Below are 21,540 nucleotides of genomic sequence, written 5' to 3'. Positions count from 1 at the left end.
GTAAAGAGTTGCTAAAGAGAGCATCTTGAACTTCTCTTTGACTAAGCATTTGTTGAGATCGCGAAGATCTAGGATAGGTCTGAGATCTCCTGTTTTTTTGGGAACTAGGAAATAACGGGAGTAGAATCCCTGCCCCTTTTGCTCCGGAGGAACTTCCTCTATGGCGTTCAGAAGGAGGAGGGATTGAACCTCCTGAAGGAGGAGGGAAGATTGGGGAGTATGCAAAGCAGACTCTTTTGGTAGACTTGTGCCCGGGAGGGTTTGAAAGTTGAGAGAGTAGCCGTGGTGGATGATGTTGAGGACCCATTGGTCCGAAGTGATAACTTCCCACCGGCTGAGGAAAAGAGATAGACGCCCTCCTATAGGTTGAGGCAGGAGATGTGAAGGTTGGATGCTGGCTATGCCCTGGAGAATGAAGTCAAAAGGGCTGAGTCGGTTTTTGTTGTGGAGGCTGCTTGACAGGTTGCTGCTGTTGCTGTCTAGGAGTTTGCCTCTGTTGTTGACGCTGCCTCCTAGGTTGTTGAGGGGCAGACTGTAAGGGACGAGCCACATAACGACGTTGGTAAGTGGATTGTTGTCTGAAAGGGCGTGCTGGCGGAGTCTTCTTCTTGGTTTTAAGAAGGGTATCCCAGCGTGTTTCATGAGCAGAGAGCTTTTGGGTCGTTGAGTCCATGGAATTTCCAAACAGCTCATCCCCTAAGCAAGGTGCATTTGCTAACCGGTCTTGATGGTTAACATCCAGTTCGGACACCCTTAACCAGGCTAAGCGGCGCATGGCCACAGACATGGCCGTTGCTCTAGAGGTAAGTTCAAAGGTGTCATATATAGATCTTACCATAAATTTTCTGAGCTGAAAAAGAGAAGAAGAGCATTGGTAAAAAGCCGACCGTTTCCTCTCAGGCAGGTACTGCTCAAAGGAAGCCATGGTGGTAAGGAGATGCTTTAAATAAAAAGAAAAATGAAAAGCATAGTTGCCAGATCGATTGGCTAACATCGCATTCTGATAGAGACGCTTACCAAATTTGTCCATGGCTTTGCCTTCTCTACCAGGAGGGACAGAAGCATACACACTAGCCCCTGAGGATTTTTTCAATGTGGATTCCACGAGGAGAGACTCATGTGGAAGCTGGGGTTTATCGAAACCTGGAATGGGGATAACTTTATATAGGGAATCCAATTTATGGGGGGCTCCAGGGACAGTGAGAGGAGTCTCTAAATTTTTGTAAAATGTCTCCCTCAAGATGTCATGAAGAGGGAGTTTCAGAAATTCCTTTGGAGGCTGGTCAAAATCAAGAGCATCCAAAAAAGCCTTAGACTTTTTAGACTCAGCCTCCAAAGGAATAGAGAGAGATTCACACATATCTTTTAAAAATGCTGAAAAAGACGTGGAATCATGTTTGGAGGATGGATCAGGAATATCAGGCTCATCCTCCCCCGAAGAACACTCACCTTCTGAAAGAAAAGGCTCTTCGGAATCACCCCACAGATCAGGGTCTCGAATATGGGAAGTACGATCCCGAGACTCAGGGGTGGATGGTTCAAGGTGTCGGGACTTGCGTACCGACTTACCCGACCTCATCGAAGCGGTACCGGGAGATGTTACCGGTTGCATCGGAGCCGAAGTCTGTACCGACTGGTGTTGAGTTGTCGGCTCCGGTGCAAGAATTGGCATCGACACCGATGAGGTCGAGTGTAACGGTACCGAAAGAGAGGAAGTAGACAGAATAGGTCGTTCCACTCTCGGTACCGACGGCTCAGACGAGACCGGCACCGGAAGGTTCGGTGTCAGGATAGCTGGAAGGAGTTGTTGGAGCTGCTCCTTCAGCTGTACCTGTAAGATGGCCGCAATGCGATCATCAAGGGAGGGCACCGGTACCGCCTTTTTCTTCTGCGGTACCTGCGGTGCCGCTCTACACCCCGGAGATGAGGAGCCCGATGTAGAGGGACTCACCTCTATAGGGGCGGAGCGCTTCCACTGTCGCCTCACGGTCGGCAGGATTGGGCTCGCTGCACTCGAGACCGGAGGACGCTCCAGCGGGGAAGGCTTCTTAGCCGGCTTACCTGAGTGCTGGGATGCCGATGCGGTGTCACGCGGCGTCGAAGATGAAGGTGCCGATTGAGTAGGTGCCGAGGCCGGTGTCGATGGAACGGGGTCGGACATCTCGGCACCGAACAGTAATCGCTGTTGTATCTGGCGATTTTTTAGTGTTCGTTTTTTTAAGGTGGCACAGCGGGTGCAGGTGGAAGCCTGATGCTCAGGACCCAAACACTGTAGGCACCAGTTGTGTGGGTCCGTGAGAGATATAGGCCGAGCACACCGCTGGCACTTTTTAAACCCTGGCTGAGGGGGCATGAACGTGAAAACGGCTTCAGCCAAATCGAAGGCCGAGGCCTTGATGGTGGCAGAAGGCCCGCCGGGGAAAAACCAAAACTGAAGAAAAAAATGAAAGTTTTTTTTTTTTTTTTTTTTACAAAAATGAAACAAAAGAAAAAAGGCAATTGAGCCAAAAAGGTTTACGCGAGCGGGAAGGCAAGTAGGAAAAAATTTCAACAGCCGTTGAAAAACGCGTCTTCTTAGCTCCGCGGAAACTAAGAAACTGGGGACCGCGCGCCTGTGTCGGGCGGGAAGGCACTCGCGCATGCGCGGTGCAGCATCTAGAACTTTCCAAGTTCTTAGAGTGCAATCACTCTAAAAGTGTCCGTACCGGGGCTCCGTCGGTGCCGTCACCCATCAGTCAAGAATATGCTGCCTGCTTGTCCTGGGATAACAGGATAATATACTGCACAAGTTTCAAGTTCAAGTTTATTATAGCATTTGATGAATCGCCTATTAAAATTGCTAGGCGATGTACATAATCTAAGCAAAGAAAACAAAGAAACTAACACATTAACAATATAATTTCAATAAAAACGTACAGAAGGGGTTAGGAAAGGAATTAAAAAGTTACAATGTTGGGTGTGGTAGTAAAAAAAAGGGAAAAACAAAAGGAAAGGGTACAAATTACCAAAGCACAATTCAAGGAAACAAGTAAAAGTTTCAAGAATTAAAAGCATCTTTGCAATCTTAGAAATGTAATTGGTTTTGAGCTGGCTTTGAATGCATTGATTTTATATATATTAATTTTTGTAAAATGGTTATTAATGCTGCATACACTTGACACGTAAATGTTAATTTCTCCTGTATTTTGGAAGAAGCTCCACCCACAGATTCTGCTCTAAAATACTGGTAAAACTTGAGACGCCCTGACCCACATGTCTCAGTTCCTACTTCTATGATCTGTAACTGTATAGAAAATATATAAGGAGTTCTGCCTGCATACCTGGAAGCATCTAGAATGTAAGCCTCATGATGAAGGCAAGCTGCGTGAAAGAAATCATGAAGGCCACTTTTTACTAAATAACATTAAGGTTTTGCAGGTAACATGCATTAACTATAAACGTTAACTTGTGGTGGCTGCCCTTCGAGAGTACCTTGCGCGTTGGCAGCTGACAGCAGGGAAGCCTTGGCTTCTCCCGCCGCCCACGCAGGGATTTCCTTAGCCATTTTCGAAACCTGTTTTCGACAATCCAAACCAGCTTCCATTTCCATCAATGGTATCTGAAACAGCTCCAAAGAGACACAACGTTACCAAATCTCAGATCTATGATTCTGCTGGGAAAACAGTAGATGTTTAGATTCCATAGGGAAAAAAGCATACCAAAGTTCTATGATAACCCTAAAAATCTTAGCTCACCGGTTGCAAATTCTGCACTTTCAGTATGCAAAACTACAACAGTTGGAGGAGTTTTATGCTTCTCTTTTTGCTCCTCAGGAGCAAATGGTAAATTTTCATCTCGGTTTTCAAGAATCAACCTATCATCTTATTCTGCATGCTTAAGACACTTATAACACTATATCTAGACAACAGCAGCAGCTATTGCAGTGAAAAGGCTCCTTGGGATTCACCTATGAGTATGCCGGCATTTCCCTGGTAAGTCTACGGAGAAAGTGAAGTTGCTTAACTCGTAACAGAGGTTCTCCATAGATGACAGGGAAATGCAGCTATACTCTTTCTGCTCACCATTCCCTCAACACTACATACCTCTCTTCATTTAGCTCTGTGATGGACTGAGGGGGAGCAGGGAGGCCGAAGCAGTGTGGGAACTCCCATGCATTTACAGAGATGTCAAACTCAGCCATCTCTGAGCTGAAGAACTGCTCTGGTATCTGAGGCTCTGTCAGACTGCATTACCTATGACTGTGGCTGCAGAACCCCTGTTACAGGTAAGCAATCTCACCTTCTTGTGTTTGCAAACTTCATTTTTCCTCCAATTCAGGAGGAGCCCGCGTTTAGTGGAAAACATTTCTGTTTATTCTTAGATTGTTTTCCTTTTTTTTGACAGGCTATTGAAGGAGAGGCCAAAAACTTCATAGATGAGTCATTTAAGACACTTCGATCTGCAGAAGCTGCTTTTGACATGCTTTTAAAATTTAAACATATTCGCTCTCGGGAGGCCATCAATAAGCAAATGATGAAGAAATTCAATGATATTCTATCCCAGTATTGCAAAGAGGTAAGGGTTCTATATTGGTAGATTGGAGGTGACATCATGGGGACTGAGCCAACCCGGCCAGTCTCAAGCTCAGAAGAGCTATCTGCGCCTGAGTCAGTCTTCTTGCCCACTGTACCTCATGTACTTATTGTAATGCACCACACTCCCCTGTCAGTTTTGTGTATAGCTGGTGTCAACTCACGGAGGATGGGAGGGATTGTGAGGCTGAAAGATCTTCTGTTCACGGAGAACTACCATTACATATATAAATCTTTGCCTGATAGGTACAAGTCTTATATATAATAAGAACTTCTGAAAATAAGAAAATAGAAAATGAAGAAAATAAAGGAAAAATAGATAAAGTAACCACCATAGCTGATGAGGAAGTGTATATGTCTAAAATTAACTCTTTATAAGCTTATGTTTGATACACAAAAGAATGCCGTTTCTGATGGCATTGGTTGGGTAGTTAATTTTTTTTTAAAATTCTTTATTCATTTTTAGAACTTACAATAAGGGGCTCATAATCGAAAGAAAAAAACGTCCAAAAACCGGCCTAAGTTGGCACTTGGATGAACATTTCTCAAAAACATCCAAGCGCCGAAAATAAAAACGGTTTTTGGACGTATTTCTAAACGACCTAGGCTTTCATAGTGCCGCTCAACGTCCAAAGCTAAACGGGGTGTTTCAGGAGGTGTGTTGAGGGCAGGAGTTGGGTGGGACATGGGCCGGCTTAGACTTAGTCATACAGCATGTATAACCGAAAGTTATACAGCCCAGGACTGACGGAACTTGGACGTTGTGACTTAGACCAAGTAAAACATGGTCTAAGTCACAAAAACCCATCTAAATTCACCAGATAAGCACTGAAAACACATAACACAGACCCCCCCACTCACTACCCCAGTGATCACCAACCCCCCCACCCCCATAAAAATTTTATTCACAACTTTAAATTTCAGCCTCCAGACCATCATCACCTGGTAGCCAGACATAGGAAAGCCTAGTCGTCCAGCACAGAGGCAGCTTAAGCCATCTTGGGGGTGGGTTATGGACCCATAGAGAGGAGGACTCATGCCCATAAGCCCCTGTAATCACTGCATTGATACTGAAACATGTGCACTGCCCTATACATCCCCCAAAACCCTTTTGTACTGGCATATAAGTGGCTCCTGCAGCCATAAGGGCTATTGGGGTGGTAGATAAGTGGGTCTAAGGGATTCTGGAGTGGTTGTGGGGCTCACTGTCACCTATAAGGGAGCTGTAGTAAGGAGAAGCCATGGCACCCTTTTTGTGAAGTTCACAGCAGTGCCCTGTAAGGTACCCCACTATTTAGGTGGCATGTCTGGGTGTTCAGTCGATCACTTTGCAGACCCCTCCCATGTCCAAAATGGCTTGTTCTAGGCATTTTGGACTTGGACGGAAAGTTGGACGGAAATGTGGTATAAAGATAGACGATTTAGCGGCTTGGACGATCAGAATCGGCAAGACGTATAATTAGACGATTTTCGAAAGTAAAAAAAAGTTGGACGCTCTTTCGAAAATGTGTCTTAGGCTCTTTTTAACTTTGGATGACTTGCGAGATGGACGTAAACCGACTTAGACGTCCCTTTCGATTATGCCCCTCCACGTGTTTAAGCAAATAAAAACATTTTTAACTTAAATACAACACTTAATAATCTGCAAAAAATCAATTTAGAATATATCTCCCCCCCTTAATCAATAATAATCTTTGAACACATAAAAACATATTATAGTCCCCATCCTTACATTTATACAAAGACCAAAATCTACCTACCCTCCCCCCCACTTTAGACATGCATATTTAAGGGGAAAAATAGTATTCATTTGTTACAATAATTTGGTTGGGTAATTAAAAAAAAGCAGCTAGTTGAGAAAAAGACCTTGTGGTCTTCATTGGCATGGTTCCTGTTCTTGCTTTTTTTGGTGGCGGCTGATTGACCTGGTTCTGCAGACTGAACTTACTATCAAGCTGCCTCAGAGACTTTTCTACATCTTAAATATGTTTTAGTTTATTTTTAATTTTTTAACTGCTTTCATTCTTTCTATTTTCTATTTCTTTGATTTTTAATCTTGGAAATATATTACATATTTTTATTTTAATCAGGTACTTTAGCTAGATTGTGAGCCTTTGGGACAGATAGGGTAGTTTTTCTCAAGTACCTAATTTCAATTTAGTTTGATACTATATTTATTGATGGCTATATTTAGAATGGCGGCTCCTGTTCCCATTACATTTAGATCATTTAATTAGTATAACAATGCCTAGAAGATACAAAGATAACAGAATATTATTAGACACTTGGAAAACATTAAGATATATAAGTAACCTATCACCAGATCCAATTTGTAAATCACTAAATCAATCTATTTGGGTAAACTCCAGGATCAAAATTGGCGGATTTAAGATCGTCTGGAAACAATGGATAAGTGCAGGTATACGAACATTAAATGATGTCATTTCAGAAGGTTCACTGCTTAGTTTTTCACAATTGCAAAATAAATTTGGCTTAAATAAATCACAATATTTTAAATGGATGCAATTGAAGCAGGCCATTCAGGTAGGGTTCCCTGAATGGAAAAATCTTAATACTCAATATAGTCTGCAGGTTTTATGTTTCCAGGCGGATTTCTTGGGTCACCAAGCCGCAAAATGGTACAAATTGATATATGGATTTTTAAATAAAAAAAAGAAAACTGGTCTTAGGGATATTTGGAGTATTGAGATTGGACAGACAATTTCTGCGTCTCAATGGCCACGATTTTGGTCCTGGAGATTAAGATCTACAAAGTCAGCATCTATGAGTCAAACATGGATGTTTTTATTACATAGAGTGTTATGGACCCCTACGCGCTTGCAAAAGATAGATAATACTAGATCCAATAGATGCTGGCATTGTAAAATAGAAATAGGGACGTTAGATCATCTAATTTTTTTTTGTCCCTGTGTAAATGCCTTTTGGAATATGATTTGGCCCCAAATTAACAAATTACTAGAAAATCATGTAGGACTCTCATATGACACTGTATTATTTGGAACTGCAATGAGAACTCAGAGTCCGATCTCAGTAAACAATAATAAACTACTATTAATATTGACAGGAGTCGCCATGCAACAAATAACTCAGAATTGGAAAGACTATACCAAATTAAATTATATGTTCTGGTGGAACTCTGTCTGTCATATATACAAAATGGAAAAAGTAATAGCATTACAACACGGGAACATTCATAATTTCAATAAAATTTGGCAACCATTGACTAATTATTCTAATGATTAGATTTCTTAGCACAATTATAATACTTATATAGAAAAGGGGAGGGACATGTATAATTTTTAGAATCATTAATTGGAAAAAGGGGAGGGATGTATAACTTTTGATTATATATAATATATACTGTTTATAAATTAAGTTGTATTAATGATAGATACAATGATATATAGTAATTAATTATATCACTTGAATTTCAAACATTGTAAAAATTGAAAAATTCAATAAATAAAATTTAAAAAAAAAAAAAAAAAAAAAATTTAGTTTGATACATTGTAAACCACTTAGGTCAGTAAAATGCAGGAGCGGTATATCAAATCTTAAATAAACTTGAAGGGAAAAAATAATATTTAGACATTGCAATATTTGGCTAATGGCTCCCAAATATCCTGAAATTTCTTAAAATACCGTTTCTGAGTGGCTATTGTTCTTTCCATTTTATACATATGACACAAGGAATTCCACCAAAAACTATAGTTAAGCCTCTTCCAATCTTTCCAATTGCTCGTAATATGTTGTATGGCCATTCCTGTCATAATTAATAAAAGTCGATTGTTCTTAGATGATAATTGGCTTTTAGCTCTCATTGACATGCCAAATAACACAATACCACTGGATTTTCCAATAAACATCTGGGATGGGAGGGGTTTGGAATGATAATGAATTTTGATATATAGATATTTTATGTGTTGAAAATTGTGATTAGGGGGAGAGGGGATTAGTTCTGTAATGGACATTAATAGAATACTAAGTATGATATTTGAGTATAAAATGATGTATTTACTGTTACACTTATGGTAAGTTTAAAAAGAATAAATAATTGAGAAAATGTGATTGAATAGGGGGGAGGGGGGATTAATTCTGATATAGACATTAATAGAATAGAAATATAACGTAATAAAGGGAGGGGGAAAAGGTTCATATTTAAATAATAATTTCTGCGTCTCAATGGCCACGATTTTGGTCCTGGAGATTAAGATCTACAAAGTCAGCATCTATGAGTCAAACATGGATGTTTTTATTACATAGAGTGTTATGGACCCCTACGCGCTTGCAAAAGATAGATAATACTAGATCCAATAGATGCTGGCATTGTAAAATAGAAATAGGGACGTTAGATCATCTAATTTTTTTTTGTCCCTGTGTAAATGCCTTTTGGAATATGATTTGGCCCCAAATTAACAAATTACTAGAAAATCATGTAGGACTCTCATATGACACTGTATTATTTGGAACTGCAATGAGAACTCAGAGTCCGATCTCAGTAAACAATAATAAACTACTATTAATATTGACAGGAGTCGCCATGCAACAAATAACTCAGAATTGGAAAGACTATACCAAATTAAATTATACGTTCTGGTGGAACTCTGTCTGTCATATATACAAAATGGAAAAAGTAATAGCATTACAACACGGGAACATTCATAATTTCAATAAAATTTGGCAACCATTGACTAATTATTCTAATGATTAGATTTCTTAGCACAATTATAATACTTATATAGAAAAAGGGTGGGACATGTATAATTTTTAGAATCATTAATTGGAAAAAGGGGAGGGATGTATAACTTTTGATTATATATAATATATACTGTTTATAAATTAAGTTGTATTAATGATAGATACAATGATATATAGTAATTAATTATATCACTTGAATTTCAACTAATGTAAAAATTGAAAAATTCAATAAATAAAATTAAAAAAAAAAAAATAATAATTGAAAAAATCATTACAATATATATATTGTATAACTTTATAAGAAAAATAATTACAATTATATGATATATAAAACCATAAGAAAAATAAGACAAGAAATGTTATATATAAAATATATTATAAAAATATCAAGTGTATTGTTAAGATAATTGTATGAAAATTTATGACACTTGTTGTTAAATGGAAAAAAAATTCAATAAAAATCTTAAACTGACATTAATAGAATATTAAGTGTGTTATTGAGTATAAAATGTTGTATTTACTGTTATACTTATTGTAAGTTTTAAAAAGAATAAAGAATTGGAAAAATAAATAAACTTGAAGAAAATAAGGGAAAAATAGATAAAGTAACCACCATAGCCGATGAGGAAGCGTATGCAGCTAAAATTAACTCTTTATAAGCTTGCGTTTGAATGGTTGGGTAATTAATAAAAGGCAGCTAGCTTGCGATGAAGAGTTATGAAAATGATAGAATAACATTTGTAAAACTAAGGAAGTGATTAGAATATTAATCAGCTCATATATATGTATATTTGGTCATTGAGAACTTACATTTTTCAGACATATTGAGTACTGCTAACATGCTTAATTAGTGCAGGATGAGTATTGCTGCTGGCTATGTGCGCTTTCAAAATACCGTTCAGAGCAGGATTTCTCTGCACTGGTGCTTGAATGATGCAATACTAGCAGCTTCAGTTTTCTAGGATGTCCACTGTGAATATCCATTAGATCAGGGGTCTCAAAGTCCCTCCTTGAGGGCCGCAATCCAGTCGTGTTTTCAGGATTTCCCCCATGAATATGCATGAGATCTATGTGCATGCACTGCTTTCAATTCATATTCATGGGGGAAATCCTGAAAACCCGACTGGATTGCGGCCCTCAAGGAGGGACTTTGAGATCCCTGCATTAGATGGATTTGCACATACTTGGTCAAGAAACCAGCTTCATTTTTGTTAGTCTGAAAGCTAGACGATTTATGACCTTTCAGGACAAGAATTTGAAAACCCTTTTATCTAGATGGTACATCTTTTTTGATTGTTATTTTTCTTGTATTTTATAGATTGACATAATTAACAATCTTTTTGTCAAAAACTCCAATGACCCTCCTTTGTATAAGAATCACCCTCCAGTGTCTGGAGCTATATATTGGGAACGATCACTTTTTCATCGTATTAAACATACCATCATTCGATTTCTAGAAATAGAGGAGCTGCTACATAGTGAGCGAGGAAGGGCGGTATGTACATTTGATTTATAAAAAATGCACCTCTGAAATAAAATAACAAACTGGATATATTAGAAGAAAAACAAACAATGAAGGTGACTGATCGATGTTCAATGAGTCATTTTATTCAATAAAGGAAATTGAACATCGATCAGTCACCTTCGTTGTTTGTTTTCTGCTTCCACGGTTTGTGAAGGTAGTATCTCCTGTTTTTTGTGACGAAAATGGATATATTACCATAAAATGTATTATTTAAAGAAAATGTAACTAAGGGGTCCTTTTACTAAGGCACGCTAACTGATTTAGCGCGCGCTAAATGTTAAGGCACCATCATATTATATGGGCGCCTTAGCATTTAGTGCGCGCTAAATTGGTTAGCACGCTTTCGTAAAAAGACCCCTAAATAACACTCTTTGCATGTCATGGTACTGTCAATTCTTTATACCAGGCAAAAGCTAAATATCTTGAAGTGGCTAAGAAAATGAAAGAATATGAAGAGAAGAAATATGAATCTTGGAAAGAGAGCACTGCGCAGTTACTTCCATCACTCTTGAAAAAGAGTCTACTTGTGAAAGGTCACATGCCAACTTTTGGCAACCAGCCTACTCAAGTTGCTTTTGAACCAGTAAGTACCTTCCATTTCAGCAGGCTTTAGCCATATTTTTACCTTCATAAAGACAGTTCATACTGTACAACAGTCTTTATTTTCTTGCAATAGATATATGAAATAAGTGCAAATTATTTGTGGAAAGTCATAATTTAATCTTGAATATGTTAAATTTTGAGGCTTTGGATCCCATATGTAATTTTTGTATCTGCCCAGTTTAAACTGCCTTTTTACTGATGTGGCCTTGAAAATCAGCATTTATTTTTATTGCAACATATTTATTTCAGTTTTCTATACTGTTCTCCCAGGATTGCTCAGAATGGTTTACATGAGTTTATTCAGGTACTCAAGCAGTTTTCCCTGTCTGTCTCGGCGGGCTCACAATCTATCTAATGTACCTGGGGCAATGGGGGGATTAAGTGACTTGCCCAGGGTCACAAGGAGCAGCGTGGGTTTGAACCCACAACCCCAGAGTGCTGAGGCTGTAGCTTTAACCACTGTGCCACACTCTCCCCCATAAAAGGTGAAATTTGATCTTACAGTACCAGCTAATTAATTTTTCTTGAGTCCTACCAGACCAGTTCAGAATCAATGGGATGTATAAAAGCTCCCTTAAATGGGGGCAGGAATCAGAAACTCCTGCTCTCAGTACAGCATCCCTAAAAGCTGCTTCATGCCAAGCATTTACATCTAAAAGATAATTTTTAGCAAAAGTATTTAGAGAGAAAGGCTGGTGTCTCCTTAGCTACTGTCCCGCCTCCCCTTGCAGCCTACTGGCTGGCAAAGGAATATCTGAGTTCTGGGCTAATAGCAGGGAGCAGAGGAGAGCAGCAGTGTAGGTCAGACAGACTTCCTGCCTTTGGTCTACCATAGATAGGGGGAGAAATGCTGAGGGAAGCACTGGGAAAGGAATGAGAAATTGATAGTGAAGCAGGGAAAGGAAAGAGTAAACACAGGCACTGATAGGTTGTGAGAAGAAAAGAGGCTGAGAGAAGGGATATTGGACTGTGAAAGGGAGAATAGAGCTGAAGTGAATGCAAGTTAGGGATGGGGGCTGGGCTGTGATACAAAGATAAGGGGGTGAGAGATGAATAGGATTTATTTTTAAAAATTATAACCCACTACATCCACTAGTTTTGCGCAAGGTACACTAAAACATACACAATAAAACCACACAATAAAATAACAATAACTGACACAAAAAGGACAAATTTAAATAATAAAATCCACTAATAAATACGTTCAAAGAGGATTGTCTTAAAATGTTTTCTAAACTGTTGAACCCCAGAGGGCTGGTAGAGGGCTGTCTGGTGGCCGAGGAGGAGGGTCTTCACTGACTTGGAGACTGGCATTGTAGTGGGAATACTCCTCTCAATTTCCACATAGTTAGATTGAGACTGGGTAGGCTGGGGTGAAGAACTTGGCCGTTCCTTTGAATGAGGAGGGAGGGATGATCCCCAAGAGTAATTGGCAGAGCATCAAGAAGATCTAGGAGAAGGGGTACCAGATCTATCTGGGCCATCAAGGAGCAATCTGGATGAGATGTGCAGAGTCTGTGATGACTTTCTGAAGGACCTTGGAGATGAGAGGAAATGGTGGAAAGGCATACAGGAGATTTTCCATCCAACGGATGGTGAAGGCATCCTGTGCTATGGCCTGATGCATTGGATGGAGTGAACAATACTGAACCACTTTGCATTGTTCTACAAAGCAAAGAAGTCTATAACTGAGGTTCCTTTTAGATGGAACAGTCGTTGAAGTACTGTGGTACTGAGGGATCATTCATGAGGATCAAGTTTGCAGATGAGTGAGTCCACTATCATGTTGAGTGACCTGGAATGTACACTGCTTGCAGGTCTGCCTGTAACATAGTAGATGATGGTAGATAAAGACCCGAATGGTCCATCTAGTCTGCCCAACCTGATTCAATTTAAATTTTTTTTTTTTTTTTCCTTCTTAACTATTTCTGGGCGAGAATCCAAAGCTTTACCCGGTACTATGCTTGGGTTCCAACTGCCGAAATCTCTGTTAAGACTTACTCCAGCCCAACTACACCCTCCCAGCCATTGAAGCCCTCCCCTGCCCATTCTCCACCAAACGGCCATACACAGACACAGACCGTGCAAGTCTGCCCAGTAACTGGCCTAGTTCAATATTTAATATTATTTGCTGATTCTAAATCTTCTGTGTTCATCCCACGCTTCTTTGAACTCAGTCACAGTTTTACTCTCCACCACCTCTCTCAGGAGCGCATTCCAGGCATCCACCACCCTCTCCGTAAAGTAGAATTTCCTAACATTGCCCCTGAATCTACCACCCCTCAACCTCAAATTATGTCCTCTGGTTTTACCATTTTCCTTTCTCTGGAAAAGATTTTGTTCTACGTTAATACCCTTTAAATATTTGAATGTCTGAATCATATCTCCCCTGTCTCTCCTTTCCTCTAGGGTATACATATTCAGGGCTTCCAGTCTCTCCTCATACGTCTTCTGGCGCAAGCCTCCTATCATTTTCGTCGCCCTCCTCTGGACCGCCTCAAGTCTTCTTTCGTCTTTCGCCAGATACGGTCTCCAAAACTGAACACAATACTCCAAGTGGGGCCTCACCAATGACCTGTACAGGGGCATCAACACCTTCTTCCTTCTACTGACTACGCCTCTCTTTATACAGCCCTGAATCCTTCTGGCAGCAGCCACTGCCTTGTCACACTGTTTTTTCGCCTTTAGATCTTCGGACACTATCACCCCAAGGTCCTTCTCCCCGTCCGTGCATATCAGCTTCTCTCCTCCCAGCATATACGGTTCCTTCCTATTATTAATCCCCAAATGCATTACTCTGCATTTCTTTGCATTGAATTTTAGTTGCCAGGCATTAGACCATTCCTCTAACTTTTGCAGATCCTTTTTCATATTTTCCACTCCCTCTTCGGTGTCTACTCTGTTACAAATCTTGGTATCATCTGCAAAAAGGCACACTTTTCCTTCTAACCCTTCAGCAATGTCACTTACATACATATTGGAACAGGATTGGCCCCAGCACCGAACCCTGAGGGACTCCACTAGTCACCTTTCCTTCCTTCGAGCGACTTCCATTAACCACCACCCTCTGGCGTCTGTCCGACAGCCAGTTTCTGACCCAGTTCACCACTTTGGATCCTAACTTCAGCCCTTCAAGTTTGTTCAACAGCCTCCTATGAGGAACTGTATCAAAGGCTTTGCTGAAATCCAAGTAAATTACATCTAGCATATGTCCTCGATCCAGCTCTCTGGTCACCCAATCAAAAAATTCAATCAGGTTCGTTTGGCACGATTTACCTTTTGTAAAGCAATGTTGCCTCGGATCCTGGAGGGACTGGGCAAAGGTGGTAGGCCTCTCTACAGAGGGGTGGGGACCCTGAACCTCCCCCTGCTTGCTGATGCAGAACATTTTTACCTGATTGTTTGAATGAGGACCCATTCTTGTTGAATCGATAGTTGGAGGGCTCATAAAGGACTCATAAATCCATAGTTGGAGGGCTCATAAAAGACAGTTGGAGTTGTAGATGATTGATGTGTAGGAAGAGCTCCTTTACACCTCAATGGCCCTGGATTTGGAGATGGCCTAAATGTGTGAGATGTCTGTTGTGATTGTATGTTGAGGTAGCAGAGGTTGGAACGGATAACCATCATGAAGAGAAGGTGAACGGATCCACCATAGGAAAGATGCCTTGACAGAGTCTGGAAGTGGAAACTGACATGAGTGTGGCTGGGTTCTTTAATTCCATTATAACTTGTGGTGCTACTGTAAAGGCCTCATGTGCAGTTGTGCATGCAGAATGAAGGAGAAAGATGCTACCATGTGACCTAGTAGGTATAAAATGTGATGTGTAGGCAGTTGAGAAACTTTTCTCACCTGGGTGCAGAGCTTTGTTGTAGTCCTATGTCTCTCCGTGGAAATATAGGCACATGCTGTGATTGTACATATGTGAGCTCCCATGAATGTGAGTGAGCAAGCAGGAATCAGGGCTGACCTTCCCATAAGTGATGATGGAACCCAGGGATCATAAGGTGGATCAATATCTTGGATGGTAAGAAGTAAGTGATCCCTAGAATATGCCATGAGGAGCCGGTCTTCAAGGTAAGGAAAGATATAAATACTGTGTTGTCTCTTGTGAAGGTGCACTGCTACCAATAATAGGCACTTTATGAAGACTTATGGCACTGTAGAAAAACTAAAGAGTAGAACTTTTCACTGGTAGTGGTGATTGAGGAATTTGAAGCGGAGGAAATGCCAGTGGGTGGGATGAATGAGGATGTGGGTGTAGCAGCCTTGAGATCTAGAGCGGGCAGCTAGTCGTTGGGTCTCAGAAGAGTATGGTTGGAAGCGATATCATGCTGAACTTTTCTTCTTTTTTTTATAAATTTTTTATTCATTTTTACATCTTACATCAAGTGTATAAATAATTGACATTTTAAATTGAATACATCACTTGAATTTTAACCTTAATACATAAAATTTTATCCCTTCCCTTCCACCCCCCTATAACATATGTAATCAAATATATCATATAAATATTCTTTTCTACTAATCTAAACATTTAATAAACTTCAGTTTCCCCCCACCCCATCCCCTCATTTGCAAATGTACTTATAATGGAAAAATGGTATCTATTCATTGCAATAATTTGTCAATGGCCCCCAGATCTATTTAAATTTATTATAATTCCCTTTTTGTATAGCTATTGTTCTTTCTATTTTGTAAATATGACACAACGAGTTCCACCAAAAACAATAATTGAGCCTGCTCCAATTCTTCCAATTACTTGTTATATGTTGTATGGTGACCCCTGTCATAATCAATAAAAGCCTGAACTTTTCTTGCCTGAGAGAGACATTAAGCGAATGGAGATCTCAAATGGTGCAAAGGTCCCGATTCCTCGTGGGGATAAAGAAGAAGTTTGAGTAGAAGCTCATGTTTTATTTCCATCCAAACACTTTTTCTACTGTGTTGTTCTAAACTAAAACTAAACTAAACTAAACCTTAAGTTTGTATACCGCATCATCTCCACAAAAGTAGAGCTCGACACGGTTTACAGGAATTAATATAGAAAGGAACTCCAATGGAAAGAGGAAGTGCTTAGTAAAAAGAAAGATAGAGGGACTTAGTATAATGGAGAGGGAGGGAGTAGTTACATTTTAGAGAAAAGCCAAGTTTTCAAATGTTTTCGGAAGCGTTGGAGGGAGGTTGAACTCCGAAGAGGGGCAGTAAAGCTGTTCCACAGCTCGGTGATCCTGAAGAGGAGGGATGTCCCTAGTTTTCCTGTGTGGGATATGCCTTTTAAAGAGGGGTAGGAAATTTGAATTTTTGAGTGGATCTGTTAGGATTCGAGGAGATCCAAGATAGTGGAAAAAGGGGAGGAAGGATGCTGTGTAGAGACTTGAAGGCTAGACAGGCGCATTTGTAGTGAACCCTGAGGATAACTGGGAGCCAGTGAAGCTTAGACAGAAGCGGGGAGACGTGGTCGAATTTGCTTTTTGCGAAGATTAATTTAGCCACGGTGTTCTGAATCCGCTGAAGTCTGAGAAGGCTTTTCTTTGTTAGGCTTAAGTAGATGGAGTTGCAGTAATCCAGTCTGGAAAGGATAATGGATTGAACAAGGACAGCGAAGTGTTGTTGATGGAAGCAGGATCTTACTTTCCTTAACATGTGAAGATTGAAAAAGCATTTTTTTTACTAAGGAGTTGAGGTGATCGTTGAAGGACAGTGTAGAGTCAATGATGATTCCCAGAACTTTGCTTGAGTGCTCAAGCTGCAGTTTGGTGCCAGAGGATAGTGGGATGAGGGTGGGTAGCTGATCTAATTTTGGGCTGAGCCAAAGTAGTTTTGTTTTGGTCTCGTTTAGTTTCATTTGAATGGTGTGAGCCCAGGATTGGAGGTTCATTATACAAGAAGAGATGTTATCAGAGAGGTTGTTGAGGTTAGAGTCGGTCTCGAGGAGGACCAGGATGTCGTCGGCGTAGATGTAAAGTGTCTCTAGGGGGGATAGTTGGAGGAGTTTCAGGGAGGACATATAAACATTGAAGAGGATCGTGGATAGAGGTGAACCCTGAGGAACTCCGCAAATCGGTTTCCAAGGGGAGGATGAGGCGTCATTCATGTTAACGAAGTAGGAATGGGAACGTAAGAATTTTGAGAACCAATCTAAGACTGTGGAGTTTATGCCAATTTCAGAAAGTTGGAGGATTAGTATGTCATGATGGACAATGTCGAAAGCTGCAGAAAGGTCGAATTGAAGAAGGACAACGAACTTGTTGCAAGAGTGAAGTTGTTGGACCTTTGAGATTAATGAGGCCAATAGGGATTCGGTGCTGAAGTTGGGTCTGAAGCCATGTTGGTAGGGTAGGAGAATGGAGAATCTCTCAAGATAGGATTAGAGTTGGGTGGCTATGATGGACTCCAGCATCTTGGTCAGGTGAGGAATATTAGCTATTGGGCGATAGCTGGATGGTGTGGAGGGGTTTAGATCAGCTTTTTTCAATAGAGGGGATAAGGCAATGTGTCCCATTTCTGCAGAAAATAGGCCTGAAAGTAGGGCGGAATTTATAAGTTTGGTGAGAGATGAGATGGCTTGTGCGGGAATATTCTTGTATAAGTAGGAGGGGAAAGGATCCAAGGTACAGTTGCAGGATTTTAACTTGAGGCAGAGTTTAGAGACCTGGGAATCGGATACGAGCTCGAAAGCGATCCAGGATCTGTTGGCTGGGATATGGTTGGCCACGGTTAGAGTAGGGTTGGAGACGGCGAGCACCAGAGTTGTAAGAGGGTGTTGGTGGAAAGAGCATCGTAAGGTAGTGACTTTATCATTGAAAAATTTTGCTAGATCATCGGCAGATGGAGAGGAGGGGAGTGTGGTGGAATCATGTTTAGAGGATATGGAGCGCCAAATGTTGAACAATGTATTTCTTTGGTTGTTGGATCTGGAGATTTTGCTACCGTAGTAGTACTTCCTTGATTTTTTTAGTTCAGTATTGTAGAACCTAATGTTAGCCCTCCAGGACTGTCTGTCTGTAGGGGATTTAGATTTTTTCCATTTGCGTTCCAATATTCAACATTTCTGCTTCAGTTGTCTGTGATATGGAAGGTACCAGGGAGCCTTGCGGGAGTAGAAGACAGTTTTAGTGGATAGTGGAGCAAGGGAGTAGTAGGTGGTCTCAGAGAGGGTGATCCAAATGTGCCAGTTGGATTCAGGGTTTGGAGGGTTGGGAATGGTGGAAATTAAGTTGAGGAATTTGGTCCAGAACAATTTGCTAGTAATTTTTTTCCGGAAGGTAATGGGATTGGAGGAACGAGGTGGGGACTCGAGGTACGACATGAAAATGGGGAGGCAGAAAGCCCCTAAGAAGTGGTCGGACCAAGGGACATGTTCCCAGTGAGTGTCGTCGACCAAAGTTTTGTAATCGGTGAGATCGAGGAAACTAATGATGTCTAGCGTATGCCCCTTTTCATGGGTTGGGGAGAGAGCCGGGGGGAGGAAGCCTAAAGAAGTGAGGAAATTATTGAGATCATTTGCATCCTTGTTGGTGGTATCGTTTAGGTGAAGATTAATATCCCCAATGATTAGTAATCTTTGAAATTTGAGGAAGGCATTTGTAATGGTCTCGAGGACGAGTTCAGAGGATTTGTTCCAGGGGGGTGGTGGACGATATAATAGCAGGATACCCAGTGGGTGAGGATGGAGCTCGTCATTGACAGAGGCTAGCATATATTCTAGAGAGGCATGGCTACCCTTTTCGAGAAGCTGGACATCGAAGAATGATTTGTGGAGGAGTGCCAGACCACCTCCTTTTCAGTTAATTCTGGGAGAAAAGAGGACTTGGTAACCATGAGAACAGAGTTCGTTTTGAGAGAATATGTCGTCTTTTGCGATCCATGATTCAGTGATGAATAGGAATCCGGGGTTAAGATCTTCAAGAAGGTCCTTCAAAATTTGGGTTTTGTTGCATGCAGATCTGGCGTTGCAGTAGAGAGACGAGTCTGGGGTGAGAGAGTCAGAGGCATGGTTGGGAAGGTTAGCAGGGGTAATGGGCTTTAAGGAGGCATGATTGATTCTTCGGGGTTTTTTTTTTTTTTTTTTGAAGGGATGACTTCTGGTGCGCAAAAGTGTGGGGATTTTGGCACCAGGGCAGATAGGACTGACAATAATGGGGTCGAGTAAGTTAGGAGAGGGAGGTTTCAGGCAGAGGGAGATATTGGAGGATGAGCAGAGAAGGAGAAGAAAGATCCATGGGTGTGGTTTCATGGTGGGGGTTGGGGGAACCTTTGGAGGGATGGGAGGCAGGAATAACGGAAGGCTTGGCAATTGGGCAGAACTAAAACAATTAAATAGAATCTTTGTGAACCTTAGTAATTGGGCAGAACTTAATCAATTGAGTAGAATCTGGAGATCCTTAGCAGAACATAAACAGTTGAATAGAATCTGGTGATCTTTAGCAGAACATAAACAGTTGAATAGAATCTGGTGATCCTTAGCAAGCTTAAACAATAAATAGAATCTGGTGATCCTTAGCAGGACTTAAACAATTAAATAGAAACTGGTGACTAGTTGGTGTCTGAAGTGGGCAAAAATCAAGCCCACGTAATCCAGCAGTCGGGAGGCTTTCGGCGGCCCTCGAAAGGGCTGGGGAGACGAAGGTGCTCTGAGAGAGAGTCGAAGCAGGGCTGGTCTTGTAGCCTCTAGCGGCGTCGGGCGGAGGAAGGAGGGACAAGATGGAGGGAAAGCTTCCTCCTTCCTCTGCCTTGAGAAGTCGCAGGGGAGCAAAACTTTCGGCGGCTCTCAAGTGGGCTGAAGGGGATCAGAACGATGAAGCGGACAAGTCAAGCCCACATAATCCAGCAGTCGGGAGGCTTTCGGCGGCTCTCGAAAGGGCTGGGGAGACGAAAGTGCTCTGAGAGAGAGCCGAAGCAGGGCTGTTCTTTGTAGCACTCTCTAAAGCTGGCTGTCGGTATTGGTGGTAGTACGCAGGATGAGAAAGGTCAGTTCGGTTGTTAGAAGTGGGATGTGATGAGGAGGAGTATGTGATGGCTGAAGCAGCTGGGAAATATGGACTCTTGAAAGGAAAAAAATTGAGACAGTATCTTGTGAGATTATATCTAGGACCTATGTCTCCATCATGAAGGTCTGCCAGGCAGTAATGAAATGGCTGAGCTGGCTCACTCACTAGTAATTTGCCAAGTAATATGTCAAAAACCTAGGGTTAGATTTGAGAGCAGGCAGCTGGGTGCTGGATGCCTGCTTTTTTTTCCCAATTAATTTTTATGCTATTCCCCCTGGAATGAGTTGGATGAATTTCTAATGGAAGGATTGCTAAATGTGGAAACTATGTTAGGAGAAGTCTTCTAAGTGTGATTGGCAATCCATGTGTTTTCTAAAGTGGATTCATATAATTTGAATTGAACATGCTTCAGCAAAGCTACTTGCTGAAGAAGTTCAGTTCAAATTATATGAATCCACTTTAGAAAATATATGGATTGCCAATCACGTCTTATAGAATAATGCCCAAATCTGTCTAGGCATATGAATACCCAGCATGCAAAACAAGCCATACAACCTAGTATGAACCCAGATGCATGAAATTATAGTCACACTAGTGTTTAAGCCCGTTACATTAACGGATGCTAGAATATATGTCTTTCTGTCTTTCTTTCTTTCTGTCTTTCTTTCTTTCTGTCTTTCTTTCTTTCTTTCTTTCTCTCTCCCTCCTGCTGTCTTTCTTTCTTTCTGTCTGTCTCTCTCCCTGGCCCCCTTTGTCTGTCTGTCTTTCTGTCTCTCTCCCTTCCTGCTGTCTTTCATTCTCGTGCGCTGCCTGCCTGCCTGTCTTTATGTCTCTCTCCGTGGCCCCCTGCCTGCCTGCCTTTCTTTGTTTTTCTCCGTGGCCCCCTTCTGTCTCCACCCCCAAAGCAAACCAAGATTGCTCCCTGCCCCCAGCACACCCCTCCCCCCAAAGCAAAGCAAGTTCGCTTCCTGGCCCCCTTTCCCTTTCCCTCTCCCTCACCCCCACTTCCCTGTGCAGCAGCAGCATTTCCCTCCCCCCCACTTCCCTGTGCGGCAGCAGTATTCCCTCCCCCTCCATTTCCCTCCCCCCACCCCACTTCCCTGTGCAGCAGCAGCAGCAGCATTCCCT

At 41.4% G+C, this 21,540-nt stretch overlaps 1 protein-coding gene across 2 annotated transcripts in view; it reads left to right on the top strand.

The window, feature by feature from the left end:
* Positions 1–21,540, top strand: part of DNAH10 (dynein axonemal heavy chain 10) — a 543,078-nt gene that overhangs the window by 47,934 nt on the left and 473,604 nt on the right. For both annotated transcript variants that reach the window (XM_033954155.1, XM_033954154.1), the window contains exons 12-14: positions 4,384–4,554; positions 10,609–10,785; positions 11,222–11,398. In XM_033954155.1, the coding sequence (XP_033810046.1) occupies positions 4,384–4,554; positions 10,609–10,785; positions 11,222–11,398 (525 nt within the window). The remainder of the gene's footprint in view (positions 1–4,383; positions 4,555–10,608; positions 10,786–11,221; positions 11,399–21,540) is intronic.

This window comes from Geotrypetes seraphini, chromosome 8 (assembly GCF_902459505.1).
Source record: "Geotrypetes seraphini chromosome 8, aGeoSer1.1, whole genome shotgun sequence".
Taxonomy (NCBI): domain Eukaryota; kingdom Metazoa; phylum Chordata; class Amphibia; order Gymnophiona; family Dermophiidae; genus Geotrypetes; species Geotrypetes seraphini.
Note: the sequence above shows the minus strand (reverse complement) of the source record. Positions and strands in the feature narration are given on the sequence as shown.